General features: G+C 47.0%; 1 protein-coding gene across 2 annotated transcripts in view; it reads left to right on the top strand.

The window, feature by feature from the left end:
• Positions 1-24,660, top strand: part of LOC137385114 (NACHT, LRR and PYD domains-containing protein 3-like) — a 76,040-nt gene that overhangs the window by 34,375 nt on the left and 17,005 nt on the right. For both annotated transcript variants that reach the window (XM_068059904.1, XM_068059905.1), the window contains exons 3-5: positions 5,818-5,984; positions 19,509-19,680; positions 19,786-19,851. In XM_068059904.1, the coding sequence (XP_067916005.1) occupies positions 5,818-5,984; positions 19,509-19,680; positions 19,786-19,851 (405 nt within the window). The remainder of the gene's footprint in view (positions 1-5,817; positions 5,985-19,508; positions 19,681-19,785; positions 19,852-24,660) is intronic.

Here is a 24,660-nt window from a genome sequence, read left to right as displayed (position 1 = left end):
GCTGATCCGGAACGGTGGCTGTAAGTCAAGAGCAGGACTCGAGGCCCTCGTTCACTTACCTGGGAACAGAGCGGTGCAGTGACTGGCGGACCTGTGTCTCTCAGCGCGCATTGAAACTTGAAAAGCAGAAAAGAAACTTAGTGACATCACGGGAATTCTGCAAGGTGATTGAACAAAGAACAAAGAAAATTACAGCACAGGAACAGGCCCTTCGGCCCTCCAAGCCTACGCCGATCCAAATCCTCTATCTAAGCCTGTCGCCTATTTTCTAAGGGTCTGTATCTCTTTACTTCCTGCCCATTTATGTATCTGTCTAGATACATCTTAAAAGACGCTATCGTGCCCGCGTCTACCACCTCCGCTGGTAATGCGTTCCATGCACCCACCACCCTCTGCGTAAAGAACTTTCCACGCATATCCCCCCTAAACTTTTCCCCTTTCACTTTGAACTCGTGTCCCCTTGTAATTGAATCCACCACTCTGGGAAAAAGCTTCTTGCTATCCACCCTGTCTATACCTCTCATGATTTTGTACACCTCAATCAGGTCCCCCCTCAACCTCCTACTTTCTAATGAAAATAATCCGAATCTACTCAACCTCTCTTCATAGCTCGCGTCCTCCATACCAGGCAACATCCTGGTGAACCTCCTCTGCACCCTCTCCAAAGCATCCACATCCTTTTGGTAATGTGGCGACCAGAACTGCACGCAGTATTCCAAATGTGGCCGAACCAAAGTCCTATACAACTGTAACATGACCTGCCAACTCTTGTACTCAATACCCCGTCCGATGAAGGAAAGCATGCCGTATGCCTTCTTGACCACTCTATTGACCTGCGTTGCCACCTTCAGGGAACAATGGACCTGAACACCCAAATCTCTCTGCACATCAATTTTCCCCTGGACTTTTCCATTTACTGTATAGTTCACTCTTGAATTGGATCTTCCAAAATGCATCACCTCGCATTTGCCCTGATTGAACTCCATCTGCCATTTCTCTGCCCAACTCTCCAGTCTATCTGTATTCTGCTGTATTCTCTGACAGTCCCCTTCAGTATCTGCTACTCCACCAATCTTAGTGTCGTCTGCAAACTTGCTAATCAGACCACCTATAATTTCCTCCAAATCATTTATGTATATCACAAACAACAGTGGTCCCAGCACGGATCCCTGTGGAACACCACTGGTCACACGTCTCCATTTTGAGAAACTCCCTTCCACTGCTACTCTCTGTCTCCTGTTGCCCAGCCAGTTCTTTATCCATCTAGCTAGCACACCTTGGACCCCATGCGCCTTCACTTTCTTCATCAGCCTACCATGGGGAACCTTATCAAACGCCTTACTGAAGTCCATGTATATGACATCTACAACCCTTCCCTCATCAATCAACTTTGTCACTTCCTCAAAGAATTCCATTAAGTTGGTAAGACATGACCTTCCCTGCACAAAACCATGTTGCCTATCACTGATAAGCCCATTTTCTTCCAGATGGGAATAGATCCTATCCCTCAGTATCTTCTTCAGCAGCTTCCCTACCACTGACGTCAGGCTCACCGGTCTATAATTACCTGCATTTTCCCTGCTACCCTTCTTAAGCAAGTGGACAACATTAGCAATTCTCCAGTCCTCCGGGACCTCCCCCGTGTTTAAGGATGTTGCAAAGATATCTGTTAAGGCCCCAACTATTTCCTCTCTCGCTTCCCACAGTAACCTGGGATAGATTCCATCCGGACCTGGGGACTTGTCCACCTTAATGCCTTTTAGAATATCCAACACTTCCTCCCTCCTTCTGCCGACTTGACCTAGAGTAATCAAACATCTGTCCCTAACCTCAACATCCGTCATGTCCCTCTCCTCGGTGAATACCGATGCAAAGTACTCGTTTAGAATCTCACCCATTTTCTCTGACTCCACGCATAACTTTCCTCCTTTGTCCTTGAGTGGGCCAATCCTTTCTCTCGTTACCCTCTTGCTCCTTATATATGAATAAAAGGCTTTGGGATTTTCCTTAACCCTGTTTGCTAAAGATATTTCATGACCCCTTTTAGCCCTCTTAATTCCTTGTTTCAGATTGCGCCTACAATCCCGATATTCTTTCAAAGCTTCGTCTTTCTTCAGCCGCCTAGACCTTATGTGTGCTTCCTTTTTCCTCTTAGCTGGTCTCACAATTTCACCTGTCATCCATGGTTCCCTAATCTTGCCATTTCTATCCCTCATTTTCACAGGAACATGTCTCTCCTGCACGCTAATCAACCTCTCTTTAAAAGCCTCCCACATATCAAAAGTGGATTTACCTTCAAACAGCTGCTCCCAATCTACATTCCCCAGCTCCTGCCGAATTTTGGTATAGTTGGCCTTCCCCCAATTTAGCACTCTTCCTTTAGGACCACTCTTGTCTTTGTCCATGAGTATTCTAAAACTTACGGAATTGTGATCACTATTCCCAAAGTAGTCCCCTACTGAAACGTCAACCACCTGGCCCGGCTCATTCCCCAACACCAGGTCCAGTATGGCCCCTTCCCGAGTTGGAATATTTACATACTGCTCTAGAAAACCCTCCTGGATGCTCCTTGCAAATTCTGCTCCATCTAGACCTCTAACATTAAGTGAATCCCAGTCAATGTTGGGAAAATTAAAATCTCCTATCACCACCACCCTATTGCTCCTACAGCTTTCCATAATCTGTTTACATATTTGTACCTCTATCTCACGCTCGCTGTTGGGAAGCCTGTAGTACAGCCCCAACATTGTTACCGCACCCTTCCTATTTCTGAGTTCTGCCCATATTGCCTCACAGCTCGAGTCCTCCATAGTGCCTTCCTTCAGCACAGCTGTGATATCCTCTTTGACCAGTAATGCAACAGCTGTTGGTGTATTTAAATTGCTTAAAAAAAGGGGAAGGTTTTTTTTCAAAACCTCAAGTGATAAGGTGAATGGTACTACTTAAATTAGAGTAATTTATTCAGGACTTTAGATTGTAGTGGGTAGTGTTTGGAGTAGAACAAGACCCCGAGTGTAATTAGTATTTTTTAAAGGGAGTAACTAAATTAATTTAAAGGTAAGTCATGACAGGAGAGCTCAGCCCTGTGATATACTCCTCCTGCACTATGTGGGAAATCAGGGATGCTTCCAGTGTCCCTGACGACCATGTGTGCAGGAAGTGTATCCATCAGCAGCTACTGACTGCCCGCATTACGGAGCTGGAGCTGTGGGTGGATTCACTGTGGAGCATCTGTGATGCTGAGGACGTGGATAGCACGTTTCGAGAGGTGGTCACACCGCAGGTAATGGCAGCACAAGCAGAAAGGAACTGGGTGACCACCAGGCGGAGTAGTAGGCGCAGGCAGGTAGTGCAGGAGTCCCCTGTGGCCATCCCCCTCTCAAATAGATATACAGCTTTGGATACTGTTGGTGGGGGTGCGGTGGGGTATAACCTCCCAGGGGAAAGCAGCAACAGCCAGGTCCGTGGCACCAAGGATGGCTCTGCTGCACCGCAGGGGAGGAAAAGGCAGGGAAGGAAAAGGCAGGGAAGAGCTATAGTGACAGGGGATTCTATCGTTAGGGGTACAGATAGGCGTTTCTGTGGCCGCAACCTTGATGCCAGGATGGTATGTTGCCTTCATGGTGCTCAGGTCAAGGATGTCACGGAGCAGCTGCAGGGCATTCTGAAGGAGGAGGGTGAGCAGCCAGGGGTCATGGTTCACATTGGTACCAACGACATAGGTAGAAAAAGGGATGAGGTCCGACAACAAGAATTTAGGGAACTAGGTAGCAGATTAAAAGGCAGAACCTTGAAGGTTGTAATCTCTGGATTACTCCCGGTGCCACATGCTAGTGAGTTCAGAAATAGGAGGACAGAGCAGATGAATGCGTGGCTGAAGAGATGGTGCAGGAGGGAGGGCTTTAGTTTCCTGGATTACTGGGTCTGTTTCTGGCAAAGGTGGGACCTATACAAGTTGGATGGGTTGCACCTGAACCGGAATGGGACAAGCATCCTTGCTGGGAGATTTTCTAGTTCTGTTGGGGCGGGGGGAGGGGGGAGGTTTAAACTGATTTGGCGGGTGATATGATACAGAGTGGAGGTACAGTAGGGGGTAATATCGAACAGAAAGTGAGTCTGTCTGGAAGGCAGAGCAAATATAGACCTGGTAAAGCACAAGGGAAAAATGCAAGGTTGGATTGCATCTATTTCAATGCAAGGAGTCTTACTAGTAAGGCAGATGAATTGAGGGCATTGATTAGCACATGGGATTATGATATTGTTGCGATCACAGAGGCATGGTTGAGGGAGGGACAGGACTGGCAGCTCAATATTCCAGGGTATAGAATCTTCAGGCGCGACAGGGGAGGGGATAAAAGAGGAGGTGGTATTACACTGTTGATCATGGCGTCAATTACTGCAGTAAGGAGGGATGACATCTTGGAAGGTTCCTCAAATGAGGCCATTTGGGTAGAACTTAAAAACAAAAAGGGGGCAATCACTTGGCTGGATGTTTACTACAGGCCTCCAAACAGTCAGGAAGAGATAGAGGAGCAGATATGTAGGCAATTCTCTGAGAGGTGTGAAAATAATAGGGTAATAAGAGTAGGGGATTTCAACTTCCCCAATATAAACTGGGATAGTCTCAGTGCAAAAGGCTTAAAGGGGGCAGAATTCTTAAAATGCATACAGGAGAGCTTTTTGAGCCAGTACATAGAAAGTCCTACAAGGGAAGGGGCAGTACTGGACCGAATCCTCGGGAATGAAGCCAGTCAAATGGGAGAAGTGTCAGTGGGGGAGCATTTCGGGGATAGTGACCATAACTCTGTAAGATTTAAGGTAGTTATGGAAAAGGACAAAGATGGACCAGAAATAAAGGTACTGAATTAGACCACACCTGGAGAACTGTGTTCAGTTCTGGGCACCAAACCTTAGGAAGGATCTATTATCCTTGGAAGGAGGATACCATAGATTTATCAGAATGATATCTGGATTCCAAGGTAAAATTATGAGAAGAGTTTACACAAACTAGGCTTGTAATCCCTGCTTTTTGCAAAGTTAAGGGGTGATTTGATCAAAGTTTTCAAGATATTAAGGGGAAGAGATGGGGTCAATAGAGAGAAACTATTTCCACTAAATATGGAGTCTAGAACTAGAAGACGTAGTCAAAAAATTAGAACCATTCCTTTCAGGAGTGAAATTACACAAAACTTCGACACGCAAAGGAACTCTCTTCCACAAACAGCAAGTGATGCCATATCAATTGTTGATTTTAAATCTGAGATTGATAACTTCTTGTTAACCAGGGGTATTAAAGGATATGAGGCAAAGAGGGGTATCTAGAATTAGATCACAAATCAGCCAGGATATCACTGAATGATAGAACAGGCTCGAGGGGCTAAATGACCTACTCCTGTTCCCACGATGGAATCAATAGGTATACATTTAAAGAACAGAAAAGAAAACAGCACATTTCTTCATCGGTTTTGCAGACTATCGAGAATGGAGATAAGATGCAGGAGGAGGCTGGAGTTGTGGGAAAACTCCTGGAGTCTGTGTTTCAGTTTTGATCTAGTGACCATTTAGAGATACAGGGGATTGTTTGGGGATCTGGAGCTGATAAGTTGAAGGTAAGTCATGTTTGACAAACTTGTCCCCAGTTTTTGAGCATTGACTATACAGGTCAGTGGAATGTGATACATGTGGTGTTTCTCTGTTTTCAGAAGTTGTTTGGTAATGTGACTCACAGGAGGTTTCAGCTGTTTGGTATCAGAGGAAATGTAACAGTCTGGATAGAATACCGACAATGTGTTTAGTTTTCTCCATTTGTGTTCACAGATCCGAACTCCACAATCACTGATTTCCTGACAAAGTGTGACGATTACCAGCTGTTCAAGTTGATGAAATTCTACCGGGACAGACTAGAACAGGCGATTGAAGAAGGGGTGGAGGGACTCAGTCTCATATTAACAGGCGAGGACCATTTCACTGGACAGGAGTATCAAGTAAGTGGGAGGGATACAGAATGAAGTTAATTTATTCTAACATCACAGAACTGATAGAATATTGTAACATGGGAACAAAGGAAATGCTGGGTAAAAAATGACCAATGTCTGACTCACCTAACATTTGGGCAGTCACATACTGCACTGATAATGGTTAATTGTTAATGGTTAATGGTTAATAATAACAGTTAATTGTTAACTGATCTCTATCAGCTAGTCTACAACAGACCCAGGTATGCGGAAAAGCCCAGAGGTGGAGAGCTTTGGGAACCAGAGGTCTAAAGTCACCTGTTCCTTCCAAGCATGTTACACTCACCACGTTTGGGTCCAGTGACATAGTGATCATGTTACTGGATTGTTATACCAGAGGTCTGGACCAATAATCCAGACACCTGAGCTCAAATCTCACAGTGGCAGTTTGTGAGTTTGAATTCATTAAATAATATTGGATATTCGTCAAAACCCAGCTGGTTCAGTAACATCCTTTCGGGAAGGAAAGCTGCCGTCCTTATCCAGCCTGGCCTACCTGTGACTCCAGACACAGTGGTGTCGTTGACTCTTAACTGCCCTTTGAAATGGCCCAGGAAGTCACTCAAACTGCTACAAAAAAGTATAATGGTAAAACCAGGTGGACCGACCAGAATCGTATTCAGTCACACTGCCCGCTGACCCTCCTAATTCCTCAGTAACATCTGGAATCTTGGGAAAAAAATTGAAAGAACTTATCCTACAGCTCAGTTAAGCAACAGCCTGATCTAGGTATGATCGAGTCGAACCATCAATCAATATCCCAGACTCCTCCATCACTATTCCTAGGTATGTCCTTTCCCACCAGACAGAACGATGGGAGATGGTGGCCCAGTGATATACAGTAAACAGGGTTGGCCACGAGAGTCCTCAACATTGACTCTGGATCCCGTGAAATCTCATGACCTGAGGTCAGACATGGACGAGGAAACCACTTTCTGATTATTGTCCTCCCTCAGTTGATGAATCTGTATTCCTTTATGTCACGTGGAAAAAGCAAGGGCCCAGAATTTACTCTGGAGGGGGTGAGGGTAGGGAATCTTTAATGTCCGTCAAGAGTGGCTTAGTAGAACAACTCCTGACCGAGCTGGCCGATCCTGAAGGACATATCTGGCAGACAGAGCATGCAGAGGGTGCCGAGAGAACCAACACAAGGGAAAAAATCTACTTGTCCTCACCCATCTACCTGTCGCAGTTGTATCTGTCCATGACTGTATTGGTCGGAGTGATCACCACACAGTCCCTGTGGAGACTAAGTCACGTTTGGGAACTGAAGACTCCTCGATCATGTTGTGTGCACTACCACTATTGTAAATGTGATGATACAGAATAGATCTATCATCCAAAACTGAGCATCCATGAGGTGCTGGGAGCCACGAGCAGCAGCAGAATTATATTTCACTATGTTCTGTGACCTCATGGCCTGTCGTATCCCTCACTCTACCATTACCATCAAGCCAGGGGACCAACTCTGGTTCAATGAGGAGAGTAGGAGAGCATGTCAGGAGCAGCACAAGGTGAACTGAAATTGAGGTGCCAACATAGTGAAGCTACATCACAGGACGACATGGATGCTGAACAGCAGAAGTGGCATGCTGTAAACAGACAAGCGATCCCACAACCAACAAATCATAAAACTTTACAGTCCTGCCACACCCAGTCATATAGTGCTGGACAATTGAACAACTAACTGAAGAGGACGTTCCACAAACATCTGCATCATCCATAATGGCGAAGCCCAGAGTGCAGAAAACAAAGCTGAAGCATTCGCAGCCATCTTCAGCCAGAAGTTTCAAGTAGATGATCCATCTCTGCCTCCTCCTGTGGTCCATACTTTCACAGATGCCGGTCTTCAGCCAGTTTTATTTACCCTACGTGACAAAAGGAATGGCTGAGCGCACTGGACACAACAACTTCTATGGGCCCCGACGATTTCACATCTGCAGTGCTGAAGAAGTAACCACATCTCTCAGAAGCTTTTTTTTATTATTATTCATTCAGGGATGTGGGTGTCGCTGGCCAGGCCAGCATTTATTGCCCATCCCTAATTGCCCTTGAGAAGGTGGTGAGCTGCCTTCTTGAACCACTGCAGTCCATTTGGGGTAGGTATACCCACAGTGCTGTTCGGAAGGGAGTTCCAGTATTTTGACCCAGTGACAGTGAAGGAACAGCGATATAGTTCCAAGTCAAGATGGTGTGTGACTTGGAGGGGAACTTGCAGGTGGTGGTGTTCCCATGCATTTGCTGCCCTTGTCCTTCTAGTTGGTAGAGGTCGCGGGTTTGGAAGGTGCTGTCGAAGGAGCCTTGGTGCATTGCTGCAGTGCATCTTGTAGATGGTACACACTGCTGCCACTATGAGTCGGCGGTGGAGGGAGTGAATGTTTGTAGATGGGGTGCCAATCAAGCGGGCTGCTTTGTCCTGGATGGTGTCGAGCTTCTTGAGTGTTGTTGGAGCTGCACCCATCCAGGCATTGGAGAGTATTCCATCACACTCCTGACTTGTGCCTTGCAGATGGTGGACAGACTTTGGGAAGTCAGGAGGTGAGTTACTCGCCTCAGGATTCGCAGCCTCTGACCTGCTGTTATAGTCACGGTATTTATATGGCTACTCCAGTTCAGTTTCTGGTCGATGATAGCCCCTAGGACGTTGATAGTGGGGGATTCAAGAATGGTAATGCCGTTGAATGTCAAGAGGAGATGGTTAGATTCTCTTTTGTTGGAGATGGTCATTGCCTGGCACTTGTGTGGCGCGAATGTTATTTGCCACTTATCAGCCCAAGCCTGGATATTGTCCAGGTCTTGCTGTATTTCTACACAGACTGCTTCAGTATCTGAGGAGTCATGAATGGTGCTGAACATTGTGCAATCATCAGCGAACATCCCCACTTCTGACCTTATGATTGAAGGTAGGTCCTTGATGAAGCAGCTGAAGATGGTTGGGCCTCGGACACTACCCTGAGGAACTCCTGCAGTGATGTCCTGGAGCTCAGATGATTGACCTCCAACAACCACAACCATCTTCCTTTGCGCTAGGTATGACTCCAGCCAGCGGAGGGTTTTTCCCCTGATTCCCACTGACCTCAGTTTTGCTAGGGCTCCTTGATGCCATACTCTGTCAAATGCTGCCTTGATGTCAAGGGCAGTCACTCTCACCTCACCTCTTGAGTTCAGTTCTTTTGTCCATGTTTGAACCAAGGCTATAATGAGGTCAGGAGCTGAGTGGCCCTGGCGGAACCCAAACTGAGCATCACTGAGCAGGTTATTGCGAAGCAAGTGCCGCTTGATGGCACCTTCCATCACTTTACTGATGAGTGAGAGTAGACTGATGGGGCGGTAGTTGGCCTGGTTGGATTTGTCCTGCTTTTTGTGTACAGGACATACCTGGGCAATTTTCCACATTACAGGGTAGATGCCAGTGTTGTAGCTGTACTGGAACAGCTTGGCTAGGGGCGCGGCAGGTTCTGGAGCACAGGTCTTCAGTACTATCGCCGGAATATTGTCAGGGCTCATAGCTTTTGCAGTATCCAGTGCCTTCAGTCGTTTCTTGATATCATGCGGAGTGAATCGAATTGGCTGAAGTCTGGCATCTGTGATGCAGGGGACTTCAGGAGGAGGCCGAGATGGATCATCAACTCGGCACTTCTGGCTGAAGATTGTTGCAAATGCTTCAACCTTATCTTTCGCACTGATGTGTTGGGCTTCCCCATCATTGAGGATGGGGATATTTGTGGAGCCACATCCTCCAGTTAGTAGTTTAATTGTCCACCACCATTCATGGCTGGATGTGGCAGGACTGCAGAGCTTAGATCTGATCCGTTGGTTATGGGATTGCTTAGCTCTGCCTATCGCATGCTGCTTATGCAGTTTGGCACGCAGATAGTCCTGTGTTGTAGTTTCACCAGGTTGACACCTCAGTTTGAGGTATGCCTGGTGCTGCTCCTGGCATGCCTTCCTGCACTCTTCATTGAACCAGGGTTGGTCTCCTGGCTTGATGGTAATGGATATGTCGAACCATGAGCTTGCAGATTGTGGTTGAGTACAATTCTGCTGCTGCTGATGGCCCACAGCGCTTCATGGATGCCCAGTTTTACATTGCTAGATCTGTTCGAAATCTATCCCATTCAGCACGGTGGTAGTGCCTCCACGGTGGTAGGGAACTCCTCTTTGCTGCAGTAAGATCTCACACTGAAGAGTGTCTGCAAAGACTCATCGACAGGTTTGCGGCTGCTTGCAATGAATTTGGCCTAACCATCAGCCTCAAGAAAACGAACATCATGGGACAGGACATCAGAAACGCCCCATCCATATCGGCGATCACACTCTGGAAGTGGTTCAAGAGTTCACCTACCTAGGCTCAACTGTCACCTGTAACCTGTCTCTCGATGCAGAATTAAACAAGCGCATGGGAAAGGCTTCCTCTGCTATGTCCAAACTGGCCAAGAGAGTGTGGGAAAATGGCGCACTGACACAGAACACAAAAGTCCAAGTGTATCAAGCCTGTGTCTTCAGTAGCTTGCTCTACGGCAGCGAGGCCTCGACAACGTATGTCAGCCAAGAGCGACTTCTCAATTCATTCCATCTTCGCTGCCTCTGGAGAATACTTGGCATCAGGTGGCAGTACCGTATCTCCAACACAGAAGTCCTCAAGGCGGCCAACGTCCCCAGCATATACACCCTACTAAGCCAGCGGCGCTTGAGATGGCTTGGCCATGTGAGCCGCATGGAAGATGGCAGGATCCCCAAGGACACATTGCACAGCGAGCTCGTCACTGGTACCAGACCCACCGGCCGTCCATGTCTCCGCTTTAAAGATGTCTGCAAACGCGACATGAAGTCCTGTGACATTGATCACAAGTCGTGGGAGTCAGTTGCCAGGGATCGCCAGAGCTGGCGGGCAACCATAAAGGTGGGGCGAAAGCGTGGCGAGTCGAAGAGACATTGCAGTTGGCAGGAAAAAAGACAGAAGCGCAAGGTGAGAGCCAACTGTGTAACAGCCCCGACAACCAATTTTATGTAGCACCTGTGGAAGAGTCTGTCACTCTAGTATTGGCCTTTATAGCCACTCCAGGTGCTGCTTCACAAACCAGTGACCCCCTCCAGGCGCTTACCCATTGTCTCTCGAGACAAGGAGGCCAAAGAAAGAAGAAGAAGAGTGCCACACAACACGATGGACGGTATCCTCAATGTGAAGGCAGGACTTCGTCTCCACAAGGACTGTGCGATGGTCACTCCTACCAATACAGTCATGGACAGAAGCATCTGCGGCAGGCAGATTGGTGAGGACGAGGTCAAGTATGTTTTTCCCTCGTGTTGGTTCCCTCACCACCTGCCGCAGACCCAGTCTAGCAGCTATGTCCTTTAGGACACGGCCAGCTCGGTCAGTAGTGGTGCTACCGAGCCACTCATGGTGATGGACATTGAAGTCCCCCACCCAGAGTACATTTTGTGCCCTTGCCACCCTCAGTGCTTCCTCCAAGTGGTGTTCAACTTTTTTTTTTTAGATTAGAGATACAGCACTGAAACAGGCCCTTCGGCCCACCGAGTCTGTGCCGAACATCAACCACCCATTTATACTAATCCTACACTAATCCCATATTCCTACCAAACATCCCCACCTGTCCCTATATTTCCCTACCACCTACCTATACTAGTGACAATTTATAATGGCCAATTTACCTATCAACCTGCAAGTCTTTTGGCTTGTGGGAGGAAACCGGAGCACCCGGAGAAAACCCACGCAGACACAGGGAGAACTTGCAAACTCCACACAGGCAGTACCCGGAATCGAACCCGGGTCCCTGGAGCTGTGAGGCTGCGGTGCTAACCACTGCGCCACGGTGCCGCCCAACATGGAGGAGTACTGACTCATCAGCTGAGGGAGGGCAGTAGGTGGTAATCAGCAGGAGGTTGCTTGCCCATGTTTGACCTGATGCCATGAGACTTAGTGGGGTCCGGAGTCGATGTTGAGGACTCCCAGGGCAACTCCCTCCCTACTGTATACCACTGTGCCACCACCTCTGCTGGGTCTGTCCTGCCGGTGGGCCAGGACATACCCGGGGATGGTGATGGCAGTGTCTGGGACATTGTCTGTAAGGTATGATTCCATGAGTGTGACTATGTCAGGCTGTTGCTTGACTAGTCTGTGGGACAGCTCTCCCAACTTTGGCACAAACCCCCAGATGTTAGTAAGGAGGACTTTGCAGGGTCGACAGGGCTGGGTTTGCCGTTGTCATTTCCGGTGCCTAGGTCGATGCCGGGTGGTCCATCCGGTTTTATTCCTTTTTATTGACTTCGTAGCAGTTAGGTACAACTGAGTGGATGCTCGGCCATTTCAGAGGGCATGTGAGAGTTAACCACATTGCTGTGGGTTCGAGTCACATGTAGGCCAGACCAGGTAAGGACAGCAGATTTCCTTCCCTAAAGGACATTAGTGAACCAGATGGGTTTTTACAACAATCGACAGTGGTTTTATGGCCATCATGGGCGGCACAGTGGCGCAGTGGTTAGCACCGCAGCCTCATAGCTCCAGGGACCCGGGTTCAATTCTGGGTATTGCCTGTGCGGAGTTTGCAAGTTCTCCCTGGGACCGCATGGGTTTTCGCCGGCTGCTCCGGTTTCCTCCCGCCGCCAAAGACTTGCAGGTGATGGGTAAATTGCCCATTGTGTAGGTAGGGCATATGGGATTACTGTAGGGTTAGTATAAATGGGTGGTTGTTGGTCGGCACAGACTCAGTGGGCCGAAGGGATGGCTTCAGTGCTGTATCTCCAAGTAAAAAAAAAAATTAGACTAGCTTTTAATTCCAGATATTTTTTTTTATTAATTAAATTCAAATTCCACCTTCTGATGTGGTGAGGTTCGAACCTATGTCCCCAGAGAAATAAAAGCAAAATACTGCGGATGCTGGAAATCTGAAACAAAAACAAGAAATGCTGGATTCACTCAGCAGGTCTGGCAGCATCTGTGGAAAGAGAAGCAGAGTTAACGTTTCGGGTCAGTGACCCTTCTTCGGAACTGACAAATATTAGAAAAGTCACAGATTATAAACAAGTGAGGTGGGGTGGTGCAAGAGATAACAAAGGAGAAGGTGCAGATTAGACCAGGCCACAAAGCTGACCAAAAGGTCACGGAGCAAAGGCAAACAATATGTTAATGGTGTGTTGAAAGACAAAGCATTAGTACTGATTAGGTGTGAATATACTGAATATTGAACAGCAGCAAGTGCAAACCTGAAGAAAAACAACCTGAAAAAAACAGTGGGTAAGCAAACTGAACAAACTAAGATGAAATGAAATAAATGCAAAAAAAGATTGTAAAAAATGTAAAAAGGAATGTAAAAAAAAAGGAAGAAAAAATAACTAAAAATGAAAGTAAAGTGGGGGGCTGTCATGCTCTGAAATTATTGAACTCAATGTTCAGTCCGGCAGGCTGTAGTGTGCCTAATCGGTAGATGAGATGCTGTTCCTCGAGCTTGCGTTGATGTTCACTGGAACACTGCAGCAATCCCAGGACAGAGATGTGAGCATGAGAGCAGGGGGGAGTGTTGAAATGGCAAGCAACCGGAAGCTCAGGGTCCTGCTTGCGGACTGAGCGGAGATGTTCCGCAAAGCGGTCACCCAGTCTGCGCTTGGTCTCCCCAATGTAGAGGAGACCACACTGTGAGCAGCGAATACAGTATACTACATTGAAAGAAGTACAAGTAAATCGCTGCTTCACCTGAAAGGAGTGTTTGGGGCCTGGGATAGTGAGGAGAGAGGAGGTAAATGGGCAGGTATTACACCTCCTGCGATTGCAGGGGAAGGTGCCCTGGGACGGGGACGGGGGCGAGGTGGTGGGGGTAATGGAGGAGTGGACCAGGGTGTCGCAGAGGGAACGATCCCTTCGGAATGCTGACAGGGGAAGGGAGGGGAAGATGCGACTGGTAGTGGCATCACGCTGGAGGTGGCGAAAATGGCAGAGGATGATCCTTTGGATATGGAGGCTGATGGGATGAAAAGTGAGGACAAGGGGAACCCTGTCACGGTTCTGGGAGGGAGGGGAAGGGGTGAGGGTAGAGGTGCGGGGAATGGGTCGGATACGGTTGAGGGCTCTGTCAACCACAGTGGGGGGAAATCCTCGGTTGAGGAAAAAGGAGGTCATATCAGAAGCACCGTCATGGAAGGTAGCATCATCAGAGCAGATGCGTCGGAGACGGAGAAACTGGGAGAATGGAATGGAGTCCTTGCAGGAGGTAGGGTGTGAAGAAGTGTAGTCGAGATAGCTGTGGGAGTCAGTGGGCTTATAATGGATATTGGTAGACAACCTATCCCCAGAGATGGAGACAGAGAAGTCGAGGAAGGGAAGGGAAGTGTCAGAGATGGACCATGTAAAGGTGAGAGAAGGGTGGAAATTGGAAGCAAAGTTGATAAAGTTTTCTAGTTCGGGGCGGGAGCAGGAAACGGCACCGATACAGTCATCAATGTACCGGAAAAAGAGTTGGGGGAGGGGGCCTGAGTAGGACTGGAACAAAGAATGCTCGACATATCCCACAAAAAGACAGGCATAACTAGGACCCATGCGGGTACCCATAGCGACACCTTTTACTTGAAGGAAATGCATGGAGTTGAAGGAGAAGTTGTTCAATGTGAGAACAAGTTCAGCCAGGCAGAGGAGGGTGTTGGTGGATGGGGACTGGTTGGGCCTCTGTTCCAGGAAGAAGCGGAGAGCCCTCAAACCATCCTGGTGGGGGATGGAGGTGTAGAGCAATTGGACGTCCATAGTGAAGAGGAGGCGGTTGGGACCAGGAAACTGGAAATTGTCAAAATGACGTCGGGCGTCAGAAGAGTCACGGATGTAGGTGGGAAGAGACTGGACCAGCGGAGAAAAGATAGAGTCTAGATAGGAAGAAATAAGTTCAGTGGGGCAGGAGCAGGCTGACACAATGGGTCTGCCGGGACAGTCCCGTTTGTGGATTTTGGGAAGGAGGTAGAAGTGTGCTGTCCGGGGTTGCGGGACTATGAGGTTGGAAGCTGTAGAGGGAAGATCTCCAGAGGAGATGAGGTCAGTGACAGTCCTTTGGACGGTGGCTTGATGTTCGGTGGTGGGGTCATGGTCCAGAGGGAGGTAGGAAGAGGTGTCTGTGAGTTGGCGTTGAGCTTCTGCAAGGTCGAGGTCGGTACGCCATACAACAACAGCACCACCCTTGTCTGCAGGTTTGATGACCATGTCGGGGTTAGACCTGAGAGAACGGAGTGCCTCAAGTTCAGAGGGGGACAGGTTAGAGTGAGTGAGGGGGGCAGAGAAATTGAGACGACCAATGTCTCGCCGACAGTTTTCAATGAAGAGATCAAGAGCGGGTAAGAGGCCAGGGGGAGGGGTCCAGGTAGAGGGAGAATGCTGGAGGCGGGTGAATGGGTCTGCTGGTCGGGGGGAGGACTCCTGGTCGAAGAAGTGAGCCCGGAGGCGGAGGCGACGGAAGAAGAGCTCAACGTCATGCCGAGCGCGAAATTCATTGAGGTGGGGGCGTAAGGGATAAAACTGAGACCTTTGCTGAGTACAGAACGCTCAGCATCAGAGAGGGGGAGGTCAGAGGGTATCGTAAATACACGGCAAGGTGTCAGATCAGAAGGGGTGGGGTCAGAGGGAAGTGAAGCGGAAGGAGGATCTGGAGGGGCATTAGTCCCCATCAGCTGCTGGAGCTTGCATTCCTTAACACCTGAAAGGAAGAAAAAAAGTTTTTTGTTAATGTTTCGGATGAGACGTAAGATGAGATGAAACTGCGGAGTAGAACAGATTTGAGATAAGGTAAGACGGTGCTGCTGGAGAGAGAGGTCCAGTGTGTGCATATGGCGGCGCATAGCACTGAGTGTGGATCTCAGGATGCGGCGAGAGTAGCAGTCCAAGGAACGTTGTATTTCTCGGAGATACCTGTGATCCTGGGTGGTCTCAAAGCATGACGGGTGAAACTGCAGTTGGAATCCACGTGGAATCAGTCGGAGCCGGAGACAGTCACTGAGGAAGGAGATGTGGCTGTGAAAACGAGTTTTGGTAGATACCTTATCAAACCCCAGAGAAATACCCTGGGTCTCTGGGTTACTAGTCCAGTGATAATACTGCCTACCCAACACTGGCAACTGCCTGACAAATTGGAAGAATTGTCCAGGTATGTCCTGCTCCACAAAAAGCAGGACAAATCCAAACCAGTCAATTACTGTCCCACAGGGTACTCGCAATCATCAGCAAAGTGATAGAAGGCGTCGTCAACAATGCTCTCAAGAGGCACTTACCAATAATCTGCTCATCGATGCTCAGTTTGGGTTCCACCACAGACACCCGGCTCCAGACCTCATTATGGCCTTGGTCCAACCTGGATAAAAGAACCAAATTCCAGAGGAAAGGAGAGAGTGTTGGCCCTTGACATCAAGACAACATTTGACCGAGTGTGGCATTAAGGAGCCCTAGCAAAACTGAAGTCAATGGGAATCAGGGGGAAAACTCTCCACTGACTGGAGTCACATCTATCACAAAGTAAGATGGTCATGATTCTTGGAGGCCAATTATCTCAGCCCCAGGACATCGCTACAGGAATTCCTCAGGGAAGTGTCCTCGGCACAAACATCTTCAGTTGCTTCAGCGATGACCTTCCCTCCGTCATAATGTCAGAAATATGGATGATGATTGCATGGTGTTCAGCTACATTTGCAACTCCTCAGATAATGAAGCAGTCTGTGCCCACATAGAGAAAGACCTGGACAACATTTGGGCTTGGACTTATAAATGGCAAGTAACATTCGTGCCATAGACGTACCAAGGTACAAATCAGGAGTGTGATGGAATATTCTCCACTTGTCTGGATGAGTGCGACTCCAGAAACACTCAAGAAACGCGGCACCATCCAGAACAAAACAGCCTGCTTGATTGGCACCACCTTAAATATTCGCTCTCTCCACCATCGACGCACAGTGACAGCAGTATGTACCATCAACAAGATGCACTGCAGTAACTCATCAAGGCTCCTTCGACAGCACCTTTCAAACCCATGACCTCTCCCTTCTAGAAGGACCAGGGAAGCGAGTGCACGGGAACACCACCACCTCCAAATTCCCCTCCAAGTCACACACCATCCTGACTTGGAAATATATTGCTATTCCTTCATTGTCACTGGGTCAGAATCCTGGAACTCTAACAGCAGTGTGGGTGTACCATCACCACATGGACTGCAGCGGTTCAGGAAGGCAGCTCATTCCCACCTTCTCATGGGTAATAAATGCTGGCCAGGCCAGAGGCATCCACATCCCATGAATGAATAAATAAAAACTGTCATATCTTAAATTACACTAATAGTGCATCTCAAAATGTTATTTTCTGAAATATATCTGTCTAATTCACAGTTGAATGAATCAATACTAACTCCAACTTCCCTAGGAAGTGTGTCCTACAGATTAACTGTTCACTCACTGAAATATTGTTATGAGAGATTAGTTGTGAATTTACCCTCCTTGAAGCTCAGGCTGTGTCCTCTGTTTCTACTGTACTGGACAAAGTGAAACAGCAATCATATCACCTCTCAACATTCTCTTTTCCAGTGAGGACATTCCCAGATTACACAATAGTTCCTCAATTCCAACCACTCCCTTCTCTCAGTTATTCTACTTCCTCTTTTCAGTAGCAACATTAACGTTTTGTACTGAGTCAACCAGAATTATACACAGTCATCTAAGTGCAGTCACATGAATGATTTTAGGAAGTGACAGGATTATCTCATTCTTTCAGCTCAATCTTGCACTGTTAATACACCCCAACATGTAATTTGCTTCCACGCAGTCACTGAGAATTGTTGCAATGTTAGATCTTCGAATTGCAGATTGTTAAAGGATAGAAACCGGGAAATAGGAGAGAAAGGATAAAATGGCAAATACCATGAATCTGAAACAATGTTCTGAAGAGGTGAAAATATTAGTGGATCCATCAGTATCTGTACAAAGAACAGGGTAGTGGTTCGAGTGTAACTGGAGTCTGGACTGAAAACAAAGGGAAAGAGTTTTAGTAGGACTGGAAAAAAAGAGAGAACAGAGACAATAGACAGGATTTGGAGGGAAGGCTTGGAGCAAGACATTTACAATTACCACGGACTTCAACATTTTTAACCATGGACCACTGGTGTCTGTGTGCAGACACATTGTCAACTCCTGCTGGCCACTGCCTGAGGCTAAGACAGACTGTCTGTGATTTCAGCATCCACCCTCGAGCTGAACTCCATATCCGACATTCTCTCCATCACGATGATCCCCTACTTCTATCTATGTAACATTGCCAGTCTCTCTCCCTACTTCAGCCCATCTCCTGCTGAGCCCTCGTCCATGCCTCCAGACACGACTATTCCAATGTTCTCCTGCCCAGCCTCCCACCTTACACACTCTGTAATCTTCAGCTACTCAGAATCTTCTGCCTGTACCCTGTCCCCTCCAGGTCCCATTTCTGATATCACATGTGTGCTCACATACCTAGAATGGCTTCCAACCCTCAGGCCTTCAATTTAAAGTTCCTGTCCTTCTATTTAAATAACTTGATGGTCCTGATGCTTCTTATCACTGTAACCTCCTTCAATTCTCGTACCACTGGAATTTTCCATTGTTCTGACCCTGTCCTTTTGTGCAGCCCTTCCTTCACATCACCACTGGTGGTCAAGCTTTCAGTTACCTTGGGCCCCACGCTCTGAAATTCACTCCTGAAACCGATCCCCGTCCCCTCCTTTTTAAAACTTATCTTTTGTTATGTTTTGGTCACCTGTGCCAATTTATCCTACTTTGTCTCGGGCCCGTTGTCTGATTCTGTCGCTGTGAAACATCTTGGGTTGTTTCTCGACATTAAAAGTCCTATATTAAATGTAAGTTGTTGATAGAAGTCCTGACTATCCATTGCTGGATATGTTCTCCCGGTTACTGAGGTTTCATACTGGCAGTGGGTGTACAAAACATTGAGTATCTGACATCTCAATTACTGAGGGGAATATATATGGAGTGATTGGATTTTCAGTATTATTATTATTGGTCGATTCTCCTGACTGATAAATCAACAGGGGTTGTTTCGATTGGTTGGTGATAATTTCTCAGACAGTTTTCTCGCTGCTTCCCTCAGTTCAGAATCGTCCTTCCCTGTCACTTGAGTTCTGATTCACTGCTGTTTTATTTCTGAGTAAATCACAAAGTGTGACCGCAGGAAATAAGTGTGAGAAACAAGTGGATCATATTGTCAATCAGTATCTGATGTCATGTTGGATACTGAACGACAGAGAAAACTAATCTCATTAAAATACTGCAGATTCTCAGTGATTCCTCACTCTCCTGGAACAATACTTCTGATTTTCAATTTAGTTTTATCACATTTATTTGCCATTAATGTCTGAATCAAGATGTTTACAGAATATTCAGCCCATGTTCAGAATGGATCAGTACTCGGCCAAGTGACTGCTTTCTGTGCTCAAAACTGAGAATTCATATATTCATTATTATTCTTGACAGAAAGTCACTGAGCTTGTGGAGAAGGGAAACCGGGCGGACAGTTCCAAACTTCTCCTCAATCTGGTGATGGAGAAAGGCTCTCGGGTCCGAAGGCTGATGTGGAAATCCTTTGTGAAAATGTGCCACAGGTTACCAAAGTTGGAGAAAATACTGAAAGAAATACAGGAACTCGGTACGGTAAAATCACACACTGAATTCAACTTCAGATTCAAACACTGCAGAATTTACTATAATATTACACAAATCTGATTTCATGAAATTTTATTGATTTTAACAGGTTGTGATTCATTTGATTATATGGACATCGCACATGGTTTATCTGAAATACCCAGTGACCTGAAAGGTAAGTGATGACATGGAGATTTCAAACTGTTTATTTCACTTCCCAGAATCAGAATGATTGACTGTAGCCGTTTGTTTAAGAGATTGACAGAATCTGGGAATCCGAAAATCAAAGGCTGGAGAAACAAGATTGAACATTGTTTGGATTTGTTGTCAATTATTCTGTGTAGATTCAAGTTACAATTCATATGATTTCTATCATATCCTGTAAATATGTGAACATTGTATTATTTCACTGAATCCAGCTGCTGATCATTATTATTTCTGAAATCTTACACACATCTGGCAGGATCCTGATAAGCTGTGAATCTTAATACAAACCTCCTGTGTGCTGCACGGATGCTCTGGGCTCACAGTAAAGAGCAGTGCCTTGACCCAGATGTTAAGGGTTCCTGCATCCCGAGCAATATGTCCCACCGAAATGATGAGCAGGAAGAGACCAGATGGTCCATCAAACCTAAACCCCACACCACGCAGGCTCGACCATTATGGCTAAACACTTCATCCCTCCCTTACCCCTTACCCCCACAAGACACCACCCCCACCTCCACAGTGAAGCAAAACAATGGAAACACCCAGAGCCAATATGGGAAAATGTTCTTGGTAATATTCCTCTCTGACCTGACCCCGCCCCCCCCCCCCCCCAGGGACCAATCCAGGAAATCACACGGACCACATTTTACCTATAAAGACACTTACCTTCTACATGATGAGATCTCTGTCCCAGTCAGGAACCGGTCCAGCTCCCTCTTGAAGGGATACAGAGAGTCAGCAATCGGCAGCACATTCCAGAGGCTCACAATTCTCTGGGAAAGAAGAACAAGCGAACATCCAGTTTATTCCTACATTTACATAGTTTAAATGTGTGTTTGCTGGTCCTCCCAATCTGATAAACTAGAATAATCTATCAACAGAGACTCTATCCAGCCATTCAGTTATTTAATAGACCTCTATCAGGTTGCCTGTAAGTCTGAACAAAGAACAGTACAGCACAGGAACAGGCCATTCGGCCCTCCAAGACTGCGCCGATCTTGATGCCTGCCTCAACGAAAACCTTCTGCACTTCCGGGGACCATATCCCTCTATTCCCATCCTATTCATGTATTTGTCAAGATGCCTCTTAAACGTCGCTATCGTACCTGCTTCCACCACCTCCCCTGGCAGCAAGTTCCAGACACTCACCACCTTCTGTGTAAAGAACTTGCTTCGCACATCCCCTCTAAACTTTGCCTCTCTCACCTTAAACCTATGTCCCCTAGTAACTGACTCTTCCACCCTGGGAAAAAGCTTCTGACTATCCACTCTGTCCATGCCGCTCATAACTTTGTAAACCTCTATCATGTCGTTCCAGTGAAAACAATCCGAGTTTTTCCAACCTCTTCTCATAGCTAATGCCCTCCAGACCAGGCAACATCCTGGTAAACCTCCTCTGTACCCTCTCCAAAGCCTCCATGTCCTTCTGGTAGTGTGGCGACCAGAATTGCACGCAATATTCTAAGTGTGGCATAACTAAAGTTCTGTACAGCTGCAGCATGGCTTGCCAATTTTTATACTCTATGCCCTGACCAATGAAGGCAAGCATGCCGTATGCCTTCTTGACCACCTTATCCACCTGCGTTGCCACTTTCAGTGACCTGTGGACCTGTACGCCCAGATCTCTCTGCCTGTCAATACTCCTAAAGGTTCTGCCATTTACTGTATACTTCCCACCTGCATTAGACCTTCCAAAATGCATTACCTCACATTTGTCCGGATTAAACTCCATCTGCCATTTCTCCGCCCAAGTCTCCAACCGATCTATATCCTGCTGTATCCTCTGACAATCCTCATCACTATCCTCAACTCCACCAACCTTTGTGTCGTCCGCAAACTTACTAATCAGACCAGCTACATTTTCCTCCAAATCATTTATATATACTACAAAGAGCAAAGGTCCCAGCACTGATCCCTGCGGAACACCACTCGTCACATCCCTCCATTCAGAAAAACACCCTTCCACTGCTACCCTCTGTCTTCTGTGACCGAGCCAGTTCTGTATCCATCTTGCCAGCTCACCTCTGATCCCGTGTGACTTCACCTTTTGTACCAGTCTGCCATGCGGGGCCTTGCCAAAGGCTTTACTGTAGTCCATATAGATAACATCCTCTGCCCTTCCTTCATCAATCATCTTCGTCACTTCCTCAAAAAACTGAATCAAATTAGTAAGACACGACCTCCCCTTCACAAAACCATGCTGTCTCTCGCTAATAAGTTTGTTTGTTTCCAAATGGGAGTAAATCCTGTCCCGAATAATCCTCTCTAATAATTTCCCTACCACTGACGTAAGGCTCACCGGCCTATAATGTCCTGGATTATCCTTGCTACCCTTCTTCAACAAAGGAACAACATTGGCTATTCTCCAGTCCTCTGGGACGTCACCTGTAGCCAATGAAGATGCCAAGATTTCTGTCAAGGTCCCAGCAATTTCTTTGCTTGCCTCCATCAGTATTCTGGGGTAGATCCCATCAGGCCCTTGGGACTTATCTACCTTAATGCTTTGCAAGACACCCAACACCTCCTCCTTTTTGATAATGAGATGACTGAGACTATCTACACTCCCTTCCCTAGGCTCATCATCCACCAAGTCCTTCTGCTTGGTGAATACTGATGCAAAGTACTCATTTAGTACCTCGCCCATTTCCTCTGGCTCCACACATAGATTCCCTTCTCTGTCCTTGAGTGGGCCAACCCTTTCCCTAGTTACCCTCTTGCTCTTTATATACGTATAAAAAGCCTTGGGATTTTCCTTAATCGTGTTTGCCAATGACTTTTCATGACCCCTTTTAGCCTTCCTGACTCCTTGCTTAAGTTCCTTCCTACTGTCTTTATATTCCTCAAAGGATTCGTCTGTTCCTAGCCTTCCAGCCCTTACGAATGCTTCCTTTTTCTTTTTGACTAGGCTCACAATATCCCGCGTTATCCAAGGTTCCCGAAACTTGCCAAACTTATCCTTCTTCCTAACAGGAACATGCTGGTCCTGGATTCTAATCAGCTGACATTTGAAAGACTCCCACATGTCAGATGTTGATTTACCCTCAAACAGCTGCCCCCAATCTAAATTCTTCAGTTCCTGCCTAATATTATTATAATTAACCTTCCCCCAATTTAGCACCTTCACCCGAGGACTACTCTTATCTTTGTCCACAAGTACCTTAAAACTTATGGAATTATGGTCACTGTTCCCGATATGCTCCCCAACTGAAACTTCGACCAACTGGCCGGGCTCATTGTCCAATACCAGGTCCAGTACGGCCTCATCCCTAGTTGGACTATCTACACATTGTTTCAAGAAGCCCTCCTCAATGCTCCTTCCAAATTCTGCCCCATCCAAGCCCCTAGCACTAAGTGAGTCCCAATAAGGGCGGCACAGTGGTGCAGTGGTTAGCATCGCAGCCTCATAGCTCCAGGGACCCGGGTTCGATTCTGGGTACTCCCTGTGGAGTTTGCAAGTTCTCCCTGTGACCGTGTGGGATTTCGCCAGGTGCTCCGGTTTCCTCCCACAGCCAAAGACTTGCAGGTTAATAGGTAAATTGGCCATTATAAATTGCCCTTAGTGCAAGTTGGTGGTAGGGAATATGGGATTGTTGCAGGGTTAGTATAAATGGGTGGTTGTTGGTCAGCACAGACTCGGTGGGCCGAAGGGCCTGTTTCAGTGCTGTATCTCTAAATAAAATAAAAGTATATGTAATCCCGAGATTGCAACCCTCGAGGTCCTGTCTTTTAACTTTCTACCTAACTCCCTAAATCCCCCTGCAGGACCTCGTCACTCTTCCTGCCTATGTCATTGGTACCGATGTGTACTACAACCTCTGGCTGTTTACCCTCCCCCTTCAGAATGCCCCCTGTCCGTTCAGAGACATCCTTGACCCTGGCACCAGGGAGGCAACATACCATCCTGGAGTCTCTTTCACGTTCACAGAAGCGCCTATCTGTGCCCCTGACTATAGTGTCCCCTATAACTATTGCTCTTCTGCACTTTGTCCTTCCCTGCTGAACAACAGTGCCAGCTGTGGTGCCATTGCTCTGGCTGCTGCTGTTTTCCCCTGATAGGCCATCCCCCCAACAGTATCCAAAACGGTATACTTGTTCGAGAGGGGGATAGCCACAGGGGATTCCTGCACTGACTGCCTGCCCCTTCTAGCGGTCACCCATCTATCTGCCTGCACCTTGGGTGTAACCACTTCTCTGAAACTCCTGTCTATGACACTCTCTGCCACCTGCAGGCTCCTAAGTGCATCCAGTTGCCGCTCCAACCGATCCATGCGGTCTGTGAGGAGCTGCAACTGGGTACACTTCCTGCAGATGTAGTCGTCCGGAACGCTGGAAGTGTCACGGACCTCCCACATCTCACAGGTGAAGCACTTCACCCCTCTAACTGACATTTCTAGCACCAATTAATAACTTAATTTAAAATAAATAAATACTGATTAAATCCTTACTAAATTGTTATAATAACTATTTGGTCCCTAGTGCTAGATTCCTACTATAAATATTAAATGCGAACTAAATACAGTAATCTCCTCCCTCTGGTTTAGTTACTCTACTTATTAATTAGTTAATTAGGGTTTTAATCAATTTTTATCAATGTTTTATTTCCAAATTCAGTAAAAAAATTCCCTATCAGCCAATCAGGTCACAGCTTTCCTGTGACGTCACTTTCAGTTTTTTTTTACCAGAGGTAAGTTTTTTTGTACTTACCGGTCCGGAACGCTGCGCTCCGAGTCTTCTCCCAGTCAGCTGTGCTCTTTGGAAGCTCTTGGCTCCCCTCACT

Source organism: Heterodontus francisci, chromosome 28, assembly GCF_036365525.1.
Source record: "Heterodontus francisci isolate sHetFra1 chromosome 28, sHetFra1.hap1, whole genome shotgun sequence".
NCBI lineage: Eukaryota > Metazoa > Chordata > Chondrichthyes > Heterodontiformes > Heterodontidae > Heterodontus > Heterodontus francisci.
Note: the sequence above shows the minus strand (reverse complement) of the source record. Positions and strands in the feature narration are given on the sequence as shown.